Below are 20,376 nucleotides of genomic sequence, written 5' to 3'. Positions count from 1 at the left end.
TTCCAATAATTCCAAATGGTTAAGAACATTCTGTATTTTACTTTCCATGTATTTGGTAATTGGTAACGTATTAAAAGATGGATTCTACTGTTGGTCTATTTTCTTTGTCTAATGCAAACTACTCTGAGAGCTTAACAGCCACATCTATCTCTTGAAAAATTTAGAAGTAAAATACCATTGTAAGGGAAACAAGGCAAAATATAGTGCACTTCTCTTATATAACAAAATGTGGTATTCTGTACTATGCATTACTTGATTTAAATATAAACAGCTTAAGATTTTTTTCAATATCAGAAAGTTATGGCAAATGAAGCTAAAGTTCTATTTTATGTTCTCCAGATTTATTTCCAAGCTCCTCTCCCCAAAACAAATGTGTTTTAAAAATTATCTAAATAACGTACAGAGGCACCTGGCTGGCTCAGTCGGTAGATCATGCGACTCTGGATCTCAGGGTTGTGTGATCCCCACATTGGGTGTAAGGATTACTTGTAATTAAAATCATTAAAAAAGTAATAATTTATAAAAACTATTTTTAAAAATTAGGGATCTATAAAAACCATAAAAAGTCACAACTGTTTTTATTTTTAAAGATTGTTACTCTTCCCCAGCATTAACTCATTAATCTGATAAAATCACAATCAAAACTTCAAATGCCCTGACCATTTCTCGGGGTTGGACTTAGGTTACAACCATCTCCAGGACAATGAACAGAGTAAACCACTCTGCATACTGCAGTTGCAGTGTAAACCACTGTACATATTGGGTCATTCCCCAGGGCCCTCCACATTGCCACTGTTGGACTTACTGGTGTCATTCCCCTATTGCCCTAGCTTCATCTTGATGCTGTTTATTGTGCCATCCAAGATAGTCCTTGATCATCTCAGGTCTTCAAGCAGCATCCATGAAAACAGTAACAGGCTACCATGCTAGGCCTACAAGTATGGTAAAAACACAAACCCTTCACAAACCCTAACAGTTTTGGTGGTGAGGATACAACACTAACAGACCTAAAATTTTCTGGAAAAATTAAGACAAGGGCCTCCAGGGCATATTAGGTAAGAGAACACTATCAAGATTCTGGCAACAACTGCTATCATCCAAGTGATGGGTGGAAGTAAGCATCCCTCAGTGTTTAACAGCCAAGTAACAAGGAGAACTGAAACAAGGTACCCCAACAGTGCCTTAGTTGTCATAATTCTCCCATGAGCAGTAGAACAAAGGGATATTTTTATAACTATGGAGTCCCAAATGAAAGGCAGTAGTATTGCTGTGGCTGCTGAGCCAAAGCAACTCCAAATTGAAATAAATGGTGTCAGTAATCAGGACAAGAGTTTAAAAAAAAATTAAAAACTGTAGAGAAGAAAATGTGTCAACACTACTGCCTTCTTTGAAACAAAAGTAAATGCAGAGCCTAGATTACTGGAGTGGAAGTGTTCTGTGCCCTCTGTACTCCCTGATCCCTCCCATCCCCACTACATCAACCTCAGCAGCTTTTAATAAGAATGTCAAGTACACTGATATTTAAGGAAAGTGACAAACTTCTATAGCTCTGCTAGATCTACATGCTCAAGTCACCATCTACTCACTCCTATGAGGAGTGACACAGTACTAAGCATAGGGGTGGCTGAAAATACTGAGAACGTGGAGCAAAGCCAAGTCACTGTGGCGCATGGGGGGAGGAAGGGCCCCATGCTGGGTGTTTGATGAAGTCAAAAGGTACACAAGAGAACAGGCAACATCAGAAGGATCAGAAGAGAAACAAAATCCCTATAAGCCACCCATGCAATGCCCAAACGAGTAGTTTTCTCCTCAACCCTGTATTTTCCCTCATTCACAGATTAAGAAATCATTTCCTAAAAGCTTAGACTGTAATCCTTCAAGTGCATGTACGAAACTTCTTCTTCAGTGCCACTACAACCCAATTTTACTGATTTTTGAGTCTGGAAAAAATTCAGCAGTAGGAAAAGGAAATTAAAGTGATCCTGCAGGTGGGGCCTTTGGTCCAATTCAATCCACTGTTATTTGTTGTGTTTCAACTTGCTACTAATATTACACACTTATAATGAAAATGCTCAATATTCTTCCATTCAGGGATACCACAGAATGACAAATGATTTCTGTCCCCTACTAGGACATCTAGAAGAAACACTATAGCCTCCCCTTGAAGATCTGATGGGTAGTGAAATATTGAGAGAAGCTATTTCCCAGTACAGAAGTGCCATGTGCCTGACACATACCTCCCTTTTTTAAAGAAAATATGGCTCTTGCCCTACTGCTGAGCTCCTAGAGTCAACAACTCAAACTAAGAACCAAAAAAGGGTCCCTCAACCAAATGAAAAGTATTTGAGCATGTAGCTGACCTGGCCACTGCGACATTTTGCACAAGGAAGTGGTGACTATCCTTTACAGTAAGCCTTATTCCTCTCCCTGCCACCTGAACAAGATCCTGGTTCAATAAGTCTCTCAAATCATAGTTCCCTAAAAGCCCAGGTCTGGTTCAACTAGGTGAAGAAATGACAGTGTCCACTGGGTGGCAGCAGCCATCCAGCCTTAACAAGGAAGATCATATGAACTGAGTGTCCGTCAGCACAAAGAGCTAAAATGAGACGTAGGACTCTGGCCTTAGATAAGCTTTAAACACTAGACATTTTGTATTATTTTTCTGCTTCTTAAACGGTTGCCAATATCCAAGTCATCTGGCCAGTCATCTGAAAAACAAGAGACTGGCAGATTCAAGGTAATTCTTTGGAGTCACAAACTGAAACTGCAGCTGATCAGACAATCTGAATCACTCAGACGCTCACAGTAAGATGTGCTGGCATAAAGAACTAAAATCAGAATACTGCTTAAGTACCTAGATCCATTACCACAACAGACATGTAACCATCCATTACCGTACACTGGTCACAGAATAAACTACTTTTCCTTTCTAATACAGAAGCCACCTCTGCATGCCAGCCTGAGACTCCTGCCAACAGCTGGTCCACTTCTCCCGGTGTAAAGGAGGCCACATTACACAAGAGGAACTGCATCAAATCTTTGATCACTTCTTGGGGTTATGTGTAGTATTTCATCACTGTTAAAATTTTTTCAGGTTACAGTGTTGCGGTTGCAATCTGACTGGCTAACTCTAACTCTGGTCACATCTATCATGACCCTTGAAATTAATCCAGGTCATGTTTTTGGTACTCCGGGCTACTAACATTTCAGTAATAGTACATCTTTTGTAGTAAAGTTCACCCAGCAATGGGTCAATATTCAAGTACTAAATGGACACTCTACACCCCCTACTATCCAGAAGCATTCAGTACTGTCAGGCAATGCAAACAGTCTCAACTTTCAACTCAGAACAATCTACAACTCTACATTCCTAATTTCACACACTTTAATCAGACAAGACTTTGGTCAATGAATGCAGCACATGCAAAAAGATCATTTCTTCTTAGCCATTTCTTAGGTATGATTTAGGATTTTAAAAATGAAGAGTAGGATGAGAAGGTGGCTCAGTTAGTTAAGCATCTGACTTCAGCTCAGGTCATGATCTCATAGTTCGTGGGTTTGAGCCCCGTGTTGGACTCTATGCTGACAGCTAGCTGAGAGCCCGGAGCCTGTTTCAGATTCTGGATCTCCCTCTCTCTCTCTGACCCTCTTCTATTCTCTCTCTCTCTCTCTCAGAAATAAATAACATAAATAAATATTAATTAAAAAAATTAAAAATGAAGAGTTATGATAGAATACAGACCTATTTTTAAAGTATCGGGATTCTGGGGGCACCTGGGTGTCTCTGTCAGATGGGCATGTGACTCTTGCTTTCGGCTCAGGTCATGGTATCACCAGTTAGTGGGACAGAGTTCCACATCAGGCTCTGCACTGACAGCGTGGAGCCTAGTTGGAATGTTCTCTCTCTCTGTCTCTCTCTCTCAAAAATAAATAAAATAAACTTTAAAAACACACATATCAGGATTTGCCCTGATTATCCCTTGATATGTTTCTTTCCCCTAAGAGAAACTGCAGGCCAAGTTATCTATCAGGGTGATGCTCTGGCCAAAAAAGAAATCTAAGGAATTCAAAGAATCTGGTTTGGCCACCTGGAATCTCTTTTTGGAGACAGGTGGTCCTGTATCTGAAGACAGTGACCAACTTGGTTGAGTACCTCTCACTAAGTCTCACTAGTATCCAATGTGGACTAGGGTCAGCAATATGATAGGTCACTGCAATGATGTAAAAATGTCCTTGTTCCACTCACATCCAACTCTGCCAAATAAAAAAAATCTAGGTACAAGTAGAGAATTCTTTTTTAAGTAAAGTCAGCTATCCAAATGAGACACACCAATTTCACGGGTGTGAAGGAAAAAACCCTAGCATGTGTAGAAGGAACACCTTTGACCCTAGAAGGTGCAGGAAGGAGAACAATTAATGCTCTATCCCCTAGAAACAGCACCAATGGCTGAATCAAACAAAAACTGAGGAGAATACACTGATCCACTGTTAGATGTGTCATCTCTATTCAGAAAAACTCATGTGGTCATAAACAATCCATATTCTCTTGTGCCTGATGTCAATAGCAGCTCCTGAAAGTGAATGTGTAAAAAAAACACTTAAACCAGCACAACCTGGTTTCATTCCGACTGATAAAAATTCATTATTCTCCCAAAACATGAGCAGTCTTCCATTATGCCATATATGGCAAATGATGCTGCAAGTGGTTGTGACACGGTCCATGCTTCTTAACCTAACTAATGTAAAAGTAATCCAAAACAAGTTTAATAACAAATCCCTAACTGAAGTGATCTGTGTCCCTTCAACTTTTGTATGTGGGGGGAAATAAGTCACAGACTGTTTTCTATTAAGGATAAGAGTTGTTTTTTTGGACCATCTAGTATCCTTATAATTGTAGGTTAATGACACCAAAAATCGGGTCAGTTTAAATTCTATTGAGTGGATTTTGATAACAGAGTAGCCTTAGACCATATACTACCTGGCTGAAAAATCACCTACTGTCCACTCTACTAATTGTTCACAACCAGCTGAATCCTGGCCTCACCCATTAAATGCTGTTTAAGACAATTAAATGAATTTGGTTCTACCCTCTATCAGAATAACCAAGAGTGGCTGACTGAGTGGTGCTACCATATGAAAATTCAAGTCTGGCCAAGAACAAGAAGAGCTGATTGCTGGGACAGGCAATTCACCATGGACTGTGAGCATTCCCTCCAGTTCTTACTTGTATGCCAAGAATGCAAGACTTTCACTGCTCCTTCTATGATTCATTTCACAAGGGATGTTTGCAATGAGCAACATACAAGGGATAATAGGTAACATCCTTCTCTAAGACAAAGCATGGGCTTATTATAAATGTGGTAGATTCCCCACTCAACACCAAGGGTAGCATCCACCTGGGCCCTTCCATATCAACTACCAAAAGATTTAGGGGGCATAAAGAACCGGTGCCAGTACCATTCTTATTCTACTTGTCGTGCTATTAAGTAATAAAGTTCTTAGTCGCGGACTCAGCGACTTACTTTAGCTTGCAAGTAGGGTAACACCCAGATCCTTCACAGACTGNGGGGGGGGGGGGGGGAGAAATACAACTAATAGGACTAAAAAGATAAATAGGAAACTTATTATTTGTGAAGGAATGATTGCCTAGGTTTAAAAATCCAAAAGATAACAGAGTAAGAATTAAAGTTGCTAGATACAAAAGTAGCACAGAATACAATATATCTGTAACAAACACTTAACAGAGCCTTTTATATTTTTTTAATGTTTATTTATTTTTGAGAGAGAGAGAGAGAGCGCGCACGCACGCCAGAGCAAACTCATGAGGGGGAGAGAAGATGCTCCAAAGTAGGGTCTGCGATGCATGGCTCAAACTGATCAACTGGGAGATCATGACCTGAGCCAAAGTCGGACTGAACTCTTAACAGAATGAGCCAGGTACCCCTTACTATTTTTGAGGTAAGCTCTATGCCCAATGTGGGGCTTCAACTCACAACCCCAAGATCAAGAGTCACATGCTATATTGACTGAGCCAGCCAGGTGCCCGATTTATAAATTAGCTTTTTAAAATATCATTTCAAATAGCAACAAGTACTATGAAATACTTGAATATACCTAATATAAGCAAAATTACAAAAACCTGTAATTTTAAAGACATTAAAGATGACATATATACATATAATATGCACATACATATGTGTAATGGTGTATTTTGTCCTAAACTAATAACAAAAAAAAAAGCAACCCAAAAGAAATAATATGAAGAGACATTTCACAGAAATGTAACTCCTTGTCCAAGAAACAGTGAAAGAATGGCAGAAAAGTTAACTAGATAATCTAACCAAGTTCTGGCAACAATTTAAAGTAGAGAATAGTTATATAGAGTATAAATGAGTATAAATCACTACACCACACCAAAAAGGAATGTGGCAATATCTAACCAAGTCCCAGCAATTTTTCTTCTAACTGTAAGTTAGAACCTTCTGTTGAACCTGTGGTCCACAGAGAAGCAGAAATCAGTATCACCTTTAAGACTGTTGGAATTAGAGCCTCATCCAAGAACTATTGAAATCAGAATCTGCAATTTAATAAAATCCCCAGGTTATTTTCTTAACCATTAGAAGTGTGAGGAGCAGTGCAGTGACCTAAAAAATTCTTATGCATGTGGACAAGGACATATTATAAGAACATTCCAATGGAGCTATTTCTCTCAAGTAGCCAAGTTATGTTATAAACAATCTAAACTTAAGTGGACAAATAAAACGTAGTACAAAGACACAAAATAGGATAAGATATAGAGCTTTAAGAAAATTACACTAAATCTGCAGATATCAACATGGGAGGAAATTTTTCAAAAAATATAATGAAATGTAAAAGATGCAGACATATAAATGATAGTCACTAATAAAAAACATGTAACAATACTATTTGACATTCACATATGTAGTTATAAGAACATGCACTGAGAATACGTGGGGGATAATGATGACAAAGGTCTGTGAAAAAATACAACAGTGGACTTCACTATACACATAATGCCTTACTTCCAAAAAAAAAACAAAAGCTAATATAGCAAAATGTTAAGGAAGGACTATCCTGAGTTTTTAATAAGTATTCATTTAATTATTATCTATACTTCTTTGTATCCTTGAGTATTTCATAAAAATAGTCTACAGTTTTTTAAATTCATTTTTTATTTTAAAAAAATTTTTAAAGTTTGTTTATTTTTGAGAGAGACAGAGCGGGAATGGGGTGGGGGAAGAGAGAAAGGGAGACACAGAATCTGAAGCAGGCTCCAGGCTCTGAGCTGTCAGCAAAGAGCCTGATGAGGGGCTCGAACTCATGAACCGCAAGATCATGACTTGAGCCAACATCAAACGCTTAACCAACTGAGCCACCCAGGCACCTCTCTACATGTTTTTTTAAATAATTATCAAAACATGTCCTGAACTCTTGAAACACAACATGGTACACTTGAAACTAATGAAACACTGCATGTTAACTACACAAGAATTAAAATAAGTTTATATAGTAAAACATTTTCCCCAATGTGAAAAAAGATATTACAAATCACTAAGAAATAGATTACATGAATAAGCGGTTCTTTTTTTCAAGTTATTTACAGAAAGAAAAGAGTGCACAGACAAGGGCGGGGAGAGAGGGGGGTGGGAGGGAGAGAGAATATCCCAAGTATGATCTGTGCTGTCAGCAAAGCCAAAACCAAGACTCAATCCCACAACTGCGAGGTCATGACCTGAAAAGAAATCAAGAGTCGATGCTCAACCAACTGGGGCACCCAGGTGCCCCCAGACAAGCAGTTCTTAAGAAACTGTTCATTAACACCAAAATATACTCAACCATAACTAACCAAATGCAAATCAAAACAATGAAATACTATTTTCCATCTAATTTCACAGAATGTGAAAACATCCAGTGTTGCCAAAACTGAGAACACTAGCCCCTCCCCAAAGAATCTGAAAGCAATTACACATTACTGACCAAAATGTACAAATTCTCTGTACACTGATTATACTGCTAAAATTCACCCTACAAATATATTCAAGAGATGCCTAAACCTGCAGCTTAGTCCATTAATATGTAAACTGATTAAATTATCCATGGAACCTGCTTGGTATTTTCTCTCTCTCTCCCCCCCCCTCAAAAAATAAACTTTCGGGGCGCCTGGGTGGCTTAGTCGGTTAAGCGTCCGACTTTCGCTTAGGTCATGATCTCGCGGTTCGTGGGTTCGAGCCCCGCGTCGGGCTCTGTGCTGACTGCCAGCTCAGAGCCTGGAGCCTATTTCAGTCTGTGACTCCCTCTCTCTCTGACCCTCCCCTGCTCACGCTGTCTCTCTCTCTCTCTCTCTCTCCTAGAAATAAATTAAAAAATTAAAAAAATAATAATAAAATAAACTTTAAAAATATATATATTCTGATGTTTGCTTAAAAACATTCTAGTATTTCACTTCTGAAAATTAGGCTACTATCTAGACTCCTATCTTAGGTCTAACACTTTGGAGCACATACTCATCTCTCTCAATCTCAGTTCCCTCCTTTATAAATGGGAGGGGGGAAAAAAGAATTTACTGCCATGATTTTTATAGCATTCAAATAAAGTGTTATATACAGTCACTGGCATATAATAATGACTCAAAACAACAGATACTACAATACCTGTAATGAGGAGAGACCATCTCTATCCCTTTACCTTTTACATACTTTAAATCTTTTTCTGGATTTCTTTAAAAAGTTCATTTAGCAATTTTTTCTCGGATGCTCACAATATGAGTCACTAGTTTACAAAAACTGTACACAGTAAACAAGAAGTTTCAATAAATTCCTCTACAAGTCTGACTGAACTTTCTGATCCTCTCTTAGCCTGAACTGCAAACAAACATTTCCAATACAAGTTGACATTGTTTACTTTATTAGAAGAAGTTTTACTAGGGGCACCTGCGTGCCTCAGTGTGTTAAGTGTCCAACTCTTGATTTCAGCTCAGGTCATAATCTCAAAGTTCCAGGGTTTGAGCCCGAGTCAGGCTCTGACAGCAGAGAGCCTGCTTGGGATTCTGTCTTCTCTCTGTCTCTCCAGCCCCTCAGGCTTGCACGCGCGTGCGCTCTCTCTCTCTCCCGCTCTCTCTCTCAAAAATAAGCTTAAAAAAAGGTTTTGGTAAATTTTAAACCACTGTTTTTTAGATGTTGCTGTAAAACAATCCAAAATACACTAATGCTACACTCTACCAACAGAAATAACTACAGAATACTGAATACAAATATGAACATGTACTAACTGTAGTGGAATGTCATGACAGGTTTATTTACTTTCAATTTAAAAAGAATAAAAATTCCCGCATTTTCTTATTTCCTACCACCCATTTGCTCTTTTAGTATCACACCCTGGAATCTTCTTTCTTTTTAAATTGTTTTTTAAGTGTATTTATTTATTTTAAGAGAGAGAGAGAGAGAGAGAGAGAGAGAGAGAGAGAGAGAGAGAGAGAGGAAGGGTGGTGGGGAGAATTCCAAACAGCCTCCACGCCAATCGCAGGGCCCATGCAGGGCTCTCCATCATGAATAGTGAGACCATGACCTGAGGTGAAATCAAGAGTCAGATGCTTAACCACTTAACTGAACCACCCAGGGCACCTTCACCCCTACATTTTTTTAAAGTAGCTTCCACACCCAGTGTGGGGCTGGAATCGAGGACCCCAAGATCAAGAGTCAACACGCTCTTCCAAATAAGCCAGGAGCCCCCCGAGTCTTCTAACAATACTATGAAAGGATATCTCAGCAGCCTATTCCAGGGATCATTTTATCATCCTTCCTACACTAAGATAACTGGAAGGAGAAGATTCTAAACCAAAAAGTTATCTAAAATTTTCCAGTATCTACAACCATTTCAGTTCAGTATTGCTTCAGTAATAAACATGTAATTCTTTAAAATGAAACTCAGGACCTATTAAAGGATGACAATCAGTAAAAATTTATATTTAATGGAATAAAAGAGAACAGAAAACCACCAAGAGATATATTACTGCACACAGGTATACTGACTTCTGTTTTACTTCTACTTGTGTATATACAAAAACATTCTGTAAAATTTACTTTTTATTGATTACTAATCAACAGCCTAAGTCAATGAATGCCCTATGCCAGACACAGAATCAACCACATGCAGTTTAAAATTTCACCACATGATGGGGCTGGAATTCTACACACCTCAGAAAACTGCTAAAATGCACTTCTAAAAACATTTTCACTTTTTATTTCAAGTCCTCTTATTATCCCTTCAAACAACAAATAAAGAATTCCATTAACTGAAGTAGAGAAACCCAGAGTAAATTAATGTCTGTTCCACTTATTTAATATAAGATTAAAAGGGCTCTGGGCAGAAAACAAAAAGGTTAATTATAAATGAGAATCTGTGAATAGCAATTTTGAGACACGAAAGGATAAGATGGAATTGAGATTTGGAATTGAGATTTAGAAACAGCAATCCCAATTCTCAAAATCATCATCATTATTCATGAAGACTTGTATCTAGAAAGGGTCAGGTGCAGGAAAGCAGTAAGGATTTCACCACATGTAATCTCAGATTAATATCTGAACTCTACTCTTGAAATCAATATTGTACTTTACGTTAAATAACTATAATTCAAATAAAAAGTAAATCAAAGTTTAAAATAAATAAATAAAAATGAATTACAGATTAAAATGATAGACCATGGGTAGCACCTGGGAGGCTCTATCAGTTAAGCATCTGACTCTTAACTTCAGCTCAGGTCAGCTGAGTTGGAGCTCCACATGGGCTCTGCACTTACAGTACATAGCCTACTTGGGATTCTCTCTCTCCCCCATTTTCTCTCTGCCCTCTCTGCCTGTCTTCCTCCCTCTTTTGTTCTCTTGCTCTCTCAAAATAATGGATATACTTAAAAAAAAAATTCAGGGAGCCTCGGTGACTCAGTCAAGTGTCCAACTCAGGTCATATCTCTCAGTCCATGAGTTCCCAGCCCCATACTGGGTTCTGTGCTAAAAGATCAGAGCCTGAAGCCTCCTTCAGATTCTGTCTCTCTCTCCCTCTCTCTGTCTCTCTCTCTCTCTGCACCTCCCCTGCTCACACTCGGTCTCTCTCCCTCTCAAAAATAAGTAAAACGTTAAAAAAAATTGTTTTTAAATAGGGGTACCTGTGTGGCTCAGTCGGTTAAGCACCAGACTCTTGATTTCAGCTCAGGTCATGATCTCATGATTGTGAGATTGAGCCCTGAGTTGGGCTCTGTGCTGACAGTGTGAGGCCTACTTGGGATTCTCACTCTCTGCCTCTCTTTCTGTCCCTCCCCCACTCACACTGTCTTTCTCAAACTAAATAAACTTTTTAAAAAGTTTAATAATAAACAAAATGGCAGACTGTAACATTTATGTGTTAAAGGAATCATTTTGATTTTTAAAAAATTATTCTCAAACTTTTTAATGTTTTGTAACTAACCTTCTAGGTGCCGGTAATTTTTATCAATTGGCTTGAAAATGAAAACAAGTCTTCTACCTATTTCAGATAAAGTAAACAAAAAAGAAAAAAGAAAGGTGGGGAGCAGTAAACTGTTACGTATCCAGGTTGTGAAGTAGGCACAAATTAAGAATGACCCCTAAATGGCTAGATTAGAGCAGTTGGGTATAACAGGGTGAGGAGCAAACTGCAGGGACCTTCACCGAAGAGGAAAGGGGGAAAACAGAGAATCTATAACAAAGAAGTGATCTCAGGGGCCTCTGGGTAGCTCAGTCAGTTAAGTATCCCGACTTTAGCTCAGGTCATGATCTTGAGGTTTGTGAATTTAAGCCCAGTGTCGGGCTCTGTGCTGACAGCTCAGAGCCTGGAATAAAGCTTCAGATTCTATGTCTCCTCTCTTACCCCTCCTCTGCTCATGCTCTGTCCTCTCTCTCAAAATTAAACCTTAAAAAGAAAAAAATTTTTTTAAACAAATGATCACAGTAGCTTAATCGATAGAAGTCTCCAATCTCAAATCCCATTTTATGGGCTATGAAATGAGATGTTTAATCACTTGACAGCATTCCAAATAGGTCCTATGTAAAGAAACAGAACAGGAAATGCATCCTGGATTCTAATCTAGGCTCACAGTAATTGTATCAACAGGCAACTCAATTTAACCTTTCAGAGAATTCATCTGAACAAAATTATGAGCCAAAACTATGGACCAATTATTATGATCGGACATGTCCTGACTAAGAAACGACTTTCCAAATTACAAAATTGTTCCCCTAAGAGCTGCTTTTAACAAACTGTTTTCATAAGAACTGTCTGTACCTAGATGAATACCTTAGCATGGGAGAGTATGATTAACAGGGAAACAGATAATTAAGCCTCTCTCTATTGCTCTGCATTACGGAAAAAACAAAGTCAAGGACAACTATTAAGCCAGATAGATTGATTCTAATCAACTCCAAGGTCCCTGTCTTACTTAGAATTTCTTTTTTTAAGTGTTTATTTTTGAGACAGAGAAAGAGCATGTGCACCCACACAGTGGAGGGGCAAAGAATGAGGAAGACAGAGGATCGGAAGCAGGTTCAGTTCTGATAGCAGACACCCTGATACAGGGCTCAAACTCAGGAACCATGAGATCATGACCTGAGCCGAACTCAAGACACTTAACTGACTGAGCCACCCAGGCACCACACTTAGGAAGTCTTTAAGTGAAAGACAACTGCAATGCCTAGCAAGTCTTACTCTAACTATTCTGTTTGGGTTTTTAAGTAAAATGAACATGTCTTAGATTACTAAGGCCTGATCTTTAACAGTGCAAAGTTTTCATCACTGCTGAAATTTTAGAGCTATGCCACTCAAATTCTTATGTATCTGAAAAAGTCTTCCAGTTACACTGAAAGACTTTAAAGTCCTCAAACTTTTCTTAAAAACAGTATAGACAGGAGTCCCTGGGTGGCTTAGTAGGTTAAGCGTCCAACTTTGGCTTAGGTCATAATCTCATGGCTCAGGAGTGGGAGCCCAGCAATGGGCTCTGTGCTGACAGCTCAGAGCCTGCAGCCTGCTTCGAATTCTGTGTCTCCCTCTCTCTCTGCCCATTCCCTCCTCGTGCTCTCTCTCTCTCTCAAAATAAACATTAAAAAAATTTTTTTTTAAAGAATAAAGGTAAGATGCAGAAGTTCAATGTATCCAACCAGTTTTAATCAAAATGTGTGGGGGATGCCTGGGTGGCTCAGTCAGTTAAGCATCCTTCTGATTTCAATTTCCAATTATCTTGATTACAGGGTTCATGGGATAGAGCTCTGAGTGGGGCTCTGTACTGACAGCACTGGGCCTGCTTGGAACTCTAACTCTCTCTCTCTCTCTCCCCCACCCACACACACACATGCACAGACACGTTCTCTCTCAAATAAATAAACTTTAAAAGAATAAAATGTGTGCAACTCTGATTACCACAGAAGACAACTGAAGTAAATGAAACAATTATGGTGATGATATACTGAAACGGACAGATTCAACATGAAATCATTCAGATGGTAACACAAATAAATATTAAAGCTTCACATTTTAGCCTCCTTTGTGTAGAACATGAACAAATGAGAGGCACACAAAAACACAAACAGAAATGCAAGAAAGAGTACCTTTGTTGATGATGGTGGAGTAGGAAAATTAAGCCAGGCTGGAGCAAAGTCATGCTGCGCCATTTAGGTCCAGTCTCTCCAACTCAGTGAAACAAGGCTTCAACACCTCATGGCAAGTCCCTGTCACATAAAAACGGAAGGAAATTAGGGCTGAAGCTCCTTGCCAAATTTATCTTCTCATGCTCTATCTCTTCTGAGTGACAAACTACTTTAAGATTCCAATTAATGAAATTCTAAAACATGCAAAATTACAGTAACAAAAACCAGATCAGAGGAGTGGGAGTGAGGACATGAAGGGAAGGGGTATGATTGCAAAAGGAAGGAGGAAGTTTTTGAGGTAACAGGGTTTTTATCTTGATTGTGGTTATACAAATGTACTCATCTATCAAAAGTCAAATTGTACACTTATAATACTGGCTAAATTCACTGTAAGTAAACTATTCCTCAGTAAACCTTATTTTTAAAATTACAATGGTCTAATCTGTCTAACAGACTAGACATCAAGTGTCTCTAGATGTGACACACTAGGATGCACAACAATACCTATAATATACTCTTGCTCTCACCCCCAGATGTAATCTGATATCTGATCTAACTACCAACTTTCAGGAAGTTCAACACAGAGGAACAAGTTAAAGGACATCTGAGGGAAATAATCCAGCAAATCCAGATCACAGGATAGAGGACAGGTCAAATGACCTGGGTCCCCCCCACCACTCCAACAAATAAATAGCTTTCAATAAATATGCAGCTAACCAAACACAACATGTGGGCCTTATACAGATCCTTATTCAAACCAACCTTTAAAGAATGAATGTTATGTATCAAAAATTTAAACATGAACTGAACATTAAATGACATTAAGAAATTATGAGTCAATTTAGATGTAATAATGGTTACTGTGACAGGGGTATATAAAGAAAAGAATGAAGTCTATTAAATTGATCCATTCGGAATCTGCTTTAAAATCAGCTTTAGGGGTGTCCAGGTGGCTTAGTCAGTTAAGGAACCCGATTCCTGATCAGGTCATGATCTCAAATTTCCTAAGGCAGAGCCCCAAAGATGGGTTCTCAAAGGACAGGGAGGAGGCTGTGTGGGATTTTCTTTCTCTCTGGGCAGGCAGAGAGGAGGCTGCTTGGGATTCTCTCTTTCTCTGCCACTCCCCTGCTCAGACATGAGCACTGTCTCTCAAAATAAACATTAAAAAAAATTTTTTTTTGTTTTAAAACCACATAATGCTCAACAGGGATATAGTTGAGAAAAGGCTGTGCATGTTTATAAATATTAGTACAGGAAGTGTATAAATACTTTTCCCCTTGTTACCAGTGTATTTGAAATTTTCCATAATTAAAATGACTTTTTAAAATTATAATCACAAAATCATCTTAAATGTTTTAGGAGCTACAGGTTTTCTGCACTCTAAATTTAACTTTTTGGGTGCCTCTATCAACTCCATCAATCTAAGATTCAAGTTGCTACCCCAATCTAAACAGTAAATTCATAGTGTTTTTTTTTTTTTTTTAAATAACGCAGAAGCCAACTCAGCAACTGTACTCATTTCATTATAAAGGTTAGACTACTGTCAATGAATGTATCAAATTTTTTATGCATCACCAAGGTCTGAGTTTACCAACGACAAATGTTTTATGTTTATAATTGCATAATCTCAAAAGCGAAATTTAAAAAAAAAAAAATCAATACCATTGTTAATCTTCCTTCTTCCAGATGCTTTCAAATATAATTTCTGTGGCAGATCCTTTAGTCACAACTTGCTAAAATACTTTGAAAAAAAGATTCTCAAATATTACAGAAATATTTTATTTTTACTATCCCAAACAGTAGGGATCAATTTAAAAAAAGGTTAAGAGTGGCCAGATACAAGAAACAGATACAAATGGTTAACTCACTATGGTAATGAAAATGTTCAAATGCTAAATGCTCAGGAGTCATGAGCCCAACATGGAAAAATCTTGATAAAATCTGAAACATCTGGGGCACATTCCAGTAACACATGTATGAAACAAATGGAAGAATATACCTAATCAAAATCAACTACATAAAAATTTAGGCATTCTAGTAAGCTATAATTCTACTACCACCTTACACTACATTTTGAAGTCTTATGAAATTAAAAGGAAAACTTAAGTGTTTTCAGATGTATAAAGGATTTTCATTATCTATTTTGACATGAAGCTACATACTAAGCTGCTTTGTGATGTTTGTGATAGGCTGTTACTTTTCCATCAACTTTTTGTTGGAAACTCTTAAAATTCAAGTTTCAATAACCAAATGGTATTGAAAAATTGTTTTTATATTTTATGCCAAAAATTCACAGGGAACTACAAGAAAACCTAAAATGACCAATAATCTAAACAATCTTCAAGTAGAAACTTATCTGCTAAAAATAATCCTTGGGTGGCAAAACACTAATATTACCTATTCATTTCCGCAATACCTTTAAATTTGATTTGAACCTAGTTTTGAAAGAATAAAGTATGAATAGCTAATGGTATAAGTTTTTGTGTCCTGAAAAAAAAGTAAAGAACACTTAAGAAAATATTATGGCATTTACATACTGTGTGAAAAAAATCATGATATGCTATCCCAAAATACGCCACTTTAACATAAAGGACAGTTTTGAGCTGAAGGCATTTTAGTTCCTGAAATCCCTTATCGATCTAAAAGCAGAGCCTCCCAAAAGAATGTATGAGTTGGCTGCCCTGGAGCAACTCTTCTCTGCAAAGATCCCCCCACCAAAAAAAATCAGTACCACACCCAGATACTGCCACAAACTATCATACCTCCCATCAATTTTCCTAAGGGTCCATTTACCTGTCTTTCCCAAGTCATCTTGTTTTTCCGTTAGTGGCCCTTCTCCACTACCTCTCTCCCCTCTATGGAATCAGGTAAAGAGTTAGCAAATTCTAACCTTCCCTAAGTTACTCCCTAGTGGGAGAACACTCTAATAGACTTCTATTTGTTTTCTTACTAATCTGTCTTTTGTCAGTCTAATTTACTGAGGCCCACACCAGGGAACCTAGGAGAATACAAGAAATTTTACCCCTTACCTGCATAAAGGCAAATTAAACTTTCAAAACTGCCACCCTACAATTTTCTTTTAACCTCACTTAGTGCCATCAGAATTCATTCTATCTTACTTTCCATTCATAATACTGGAGCCAAATTGTGTCCCCACTGTCCCCACAAATTCCCATATCCACATTTTAACTCCCCAACCTCAGAATATATCAATATTTGGAGATAAAGGCTTTAATCAAATGATTACTTAAATGAAAGTATTAGGGTGGGTCCCATTCCAATACTCTGCGTGCTTGTTTTAAGAGGAGGAAATCTGGACACAGTGAGACAACAGGGTTGCACAGGAGAGAGACCATGTGAAGAGACAAGAGGGTGGTTATCTGCAGACCAAGGAGAGAGGTCTCAGAGGAAACCAAACCTGTTGGCATCTTGACCTTGGACTTTAAGGTTCCAAACTGTGACAAAATAAATTTATTTAAGACACTCAGTTTGTGTTATTTTGTTACAACTTCCCTGCGAAATGTTAAAAAGAAACAAAAGGCCCAAACCTCAGTCACTTCTGCTAAGCCCCAAACCAACAAACCAGGACATTAATATGTAACCTGACTGTGCTTTCAGACCCTCCCAGAAATCAAATCTTAGCTGGTCAGTCTGGAATTTCCTGGTCAGCACTAGTGAGGTAATCATCTGATAGACCCCTTCCATGCCCTAATGAAAGATAAAGTAGTCCACTTTTCCCCTGTCCCTGGCCTCTTCTGCCTATAAAAGCCTGCCATTTTGTATGCCTTCTAGGAGCTCTTTTCTGTTTGACAGATGGTATGGCAACCCATTCATGAACCTCTGAAAAAAAACCATTTTGATCTTTAAATTTACTATGATGGATTCTTAACACAAACTAATAAAAACAATATCAGAAATACACTATCAAAAATGTTTCTATGTAACTAATACTTATAGGAAACTGCTAGGGTGGGAGTGTGCAAATCAACAGTCCTATTAATACCCCAGTAATTCCAGGTTATTAGGAATCTTCCACCAGATCCATTAGAACCTCTGATGGCCCATATGGACATAAACAATTAAGATTTTTAAATGCTGATGGTATGATAATTACTAATTTCTAATCTCAACCAACTTACAACTGGTTCATGAATAAATGCCTTAAGTCTAAAACATCAAATTCCCCCAGTGGAAAACTAGTTCTGAAAAAAATCATAATTGAATAATTGAAATACTGTACATTTGTAAGTGCATGCGCCAGACTTAAAAATCACTAACTAATATCCAAAATGGAGTCCTTCAGATTGAAAAATGCACTTTGGCAAAAAGTACACAAATAGTATGTTTTTTCCTATTTCCTATGATGCTTTTACTTCTGAAGCCACCAAATTTGTGCCAAATATGTTCAATAGAAAGCTCAAATTCAGATAAACAGCGAACTTACTATTTTTGTAATGGTTTACATTTCAGATACCATAAATAAACTTTAGAAGTCACAAAGCCCATCAAAAACATGCAGAATCAACTATGAGGTAAGGCATTTTAACTTTTTAACTAAGATTTCTTTCTTTTTATTAATTCTTTTCTTTTAATTTACATCCAAGTTAGTTAGCATTAACTAAGATAGATTTTTAATAAAGAACACAGGTTTCAGACTCCAATGGAACTGGATTCAAATCAACTCAACCAGTTACTAGGCTGGATGACTTTGGAAAGTTAACACCAAAATGTTTCTTCTCTTCATTAAAACTTAAGACAACTACAAGTTACCTTTCAAGATCCAACTTGAAAACCTATTAAAGTTCTAAAAAGACAACTACCCTTTATTACCAGACTATCTACATACAATCCTTTAATAAGGTTAACTTCCATTTAGCCCAACTGCTCACAATCCTTCACTCATAAGGTAAGAACCAGAAGACAACTCTTCAAATTCACCTATGAAATAATAAACCTGTGAAATACTACTTTAGGATAAGCTAAGTTTAATATATTAATAGATTTTATTTAAAAAGTGTATCTTCCTCTTTCCAATTCAGGACTAGTTATTAAGTGGTAGGAAAGCAGAGGAACCAGGGATCCAGATGTTAAGAGTCAGAGTAGAGATGAGAGGATATCAACATCTGGGAGTGGTCAAGCACAGGATGTCAATATCAAAACAAGGTGAGGAAGGATATCCATGGAGAGGGACAGCCAGGGATGGGACACTGACCCCAAAAGAGTAATAAGGAAAGCATACATGTGGGGGGAAGAAAGGAGTGATCACAGTCAAGAGGCTAAGCAAGTAGAGGTGGGTATCCACATGGGGCAGTTTACAGTGGCTACAACAGAAAATAGATTCTATACAGGGGAAATAATCAAATAAGTATTTAGAATAATGAAAGATTATGTTTCATACTTTTCAAAAAACAGTAACTACTAACAGAAAGGGTAAAAATAAAGTGAAATCTGTGGTGTTGTATCAGTACCATTAATGATTAATTCGGTCAATTTAACAATACTAAGTAAAAAATAATGAAATAACGTTCACATATAACCATAAAGGTAAGTATTCCTGTTTATGTATATATACCTCTCCCAACTCTACACTAAAAGAACGTGAGCATAGTGACTCCAATACAATGAGTATACTTAACACTGGACTTTGGCTTCTAAAAACAGTTTTACACTAAACACAACCAGGGCTTTCAGAAATAGCTGACTCTAGGGTTGGGGAAAGATGACAAAATATGCCCAGAGTATTTTATTTTAGCAAAAAGCAATGAAGTGTCCAAATAATGATTATGAAATATCAAAAGGACATAGAAACCAGCTTGAACGGGTTCCCAAGGGCCAAATCAGAGACAAGACGAACATTAAAAATAAGAATACACACGAGAAGGACATCAACACAAAACTGGCCAAAGAAAAAAAAAAAAAAAGGAATTCCAAGATCCTACCCCGTGAGAGAAACACCAAAAATCAATCTGTCAGAATCAGCTTTGTCAGAAGTCTTAAACAGTCACAACTCTTAGAGCAACCAAGCAAATACTGAATCCTGAAAATGCAAACTTAAAAACAGTAGGAAAGCTTTATGGCACTTTTACTTGCCATTGTTGACTCCCATCTCTCCCTAGCATACTGGAGGTCCTGAAGCCAGTGTGGCTCTGTTTCTAGAATGAGAAGACCTTATTCTCAAAGGATTATGTTTGTCTGTATAAACCTGTCTGGGGAGCTGAGGAACAAGCTAACATAGAAAGAAAAACTGCTAAGCTAGAGGCATTCCTCCAAAATATTATAAAGCATAAGAATCACCTCCTCCTTGGGACCAAGGTTTATAACTGAGTAAACAATAGCACACCCAAAGCCTGTAAAAAAAAAGACCAAGACAGAATTTCTTTGGGAAATTATGACATTGCAGAGAACTCCCTCATACCAGGAGGCTTAAAAAACCANTGAAGGGAAAAAAAAAAAAAAAAAAACCCCGAGAAGACCCTCAACTTTCACCAGAGATTGATCTATAGTTTCAACAAAAGCAGGAAATGAAGTCTAGGTTGTAATCTATGTGGCAAACATTGAAGAAATTCCCCAACAAAGACCTAACAGGCAAAGAATGGGAGAGTTAAATTACTTTTTAATTTTCCTTTATTTCTATTCCTTTTTGGCTCCAGACATGCATCTGCAACAAAACACTAACTGAACATGGTTAAAGGTGTCTCTACTTAGGTAA

At 37.7% G+C, this 20,376-nt stretch overlaps 1 protein-coding gene across 2 annotated transcripts in view; it reads right to left on the bottom strand.

Moving 5' to 3' along the window:
• GPBP1 (GC-rich promoter binding protein 1) overlaps positions 1–20,376 on the bottom strand; it is a 72,985-nt gene that overhangs the window by 29,437 nt on the left and 23,172 nt on the right. For both annotated transcript variants that reach the window (XM_077773002.1, XM_077773003.1), the window contains exon 3: positions 13,629–13,748. In XM_077773002.1, the coding sequence (XP_077629128.1) occupies positions 13,629–13,691 (63 nt within the window). In that variant the 5' untranslated portion in view covers positions 13,692–13,748. The remainder of the gene's footprint in view (positions 1–13,628; positions 13,749–20,376) is intronic.

Source organism: Crocuta crocuta, unplaced genomic scaffold (genome assembly GCF_008692635.1).
Source record: "Crocuta crocuta isolate KB4526 unplaced genomic scaffold, BGI_CrCroc_1.0 scaffold107, whole genome shotgun sequence".
Classification (NCBI taxonomy): Eukaryota; Metazoa; Chordata; class Mammalia; order Carnivora; family Hyaenidae; genus Crocuta; species Crocuta crocuta.
Note: the sequence above shows the minus strand (reverse complement) of the source record. Positions and strands in the feature narration are given on the sequence as shown.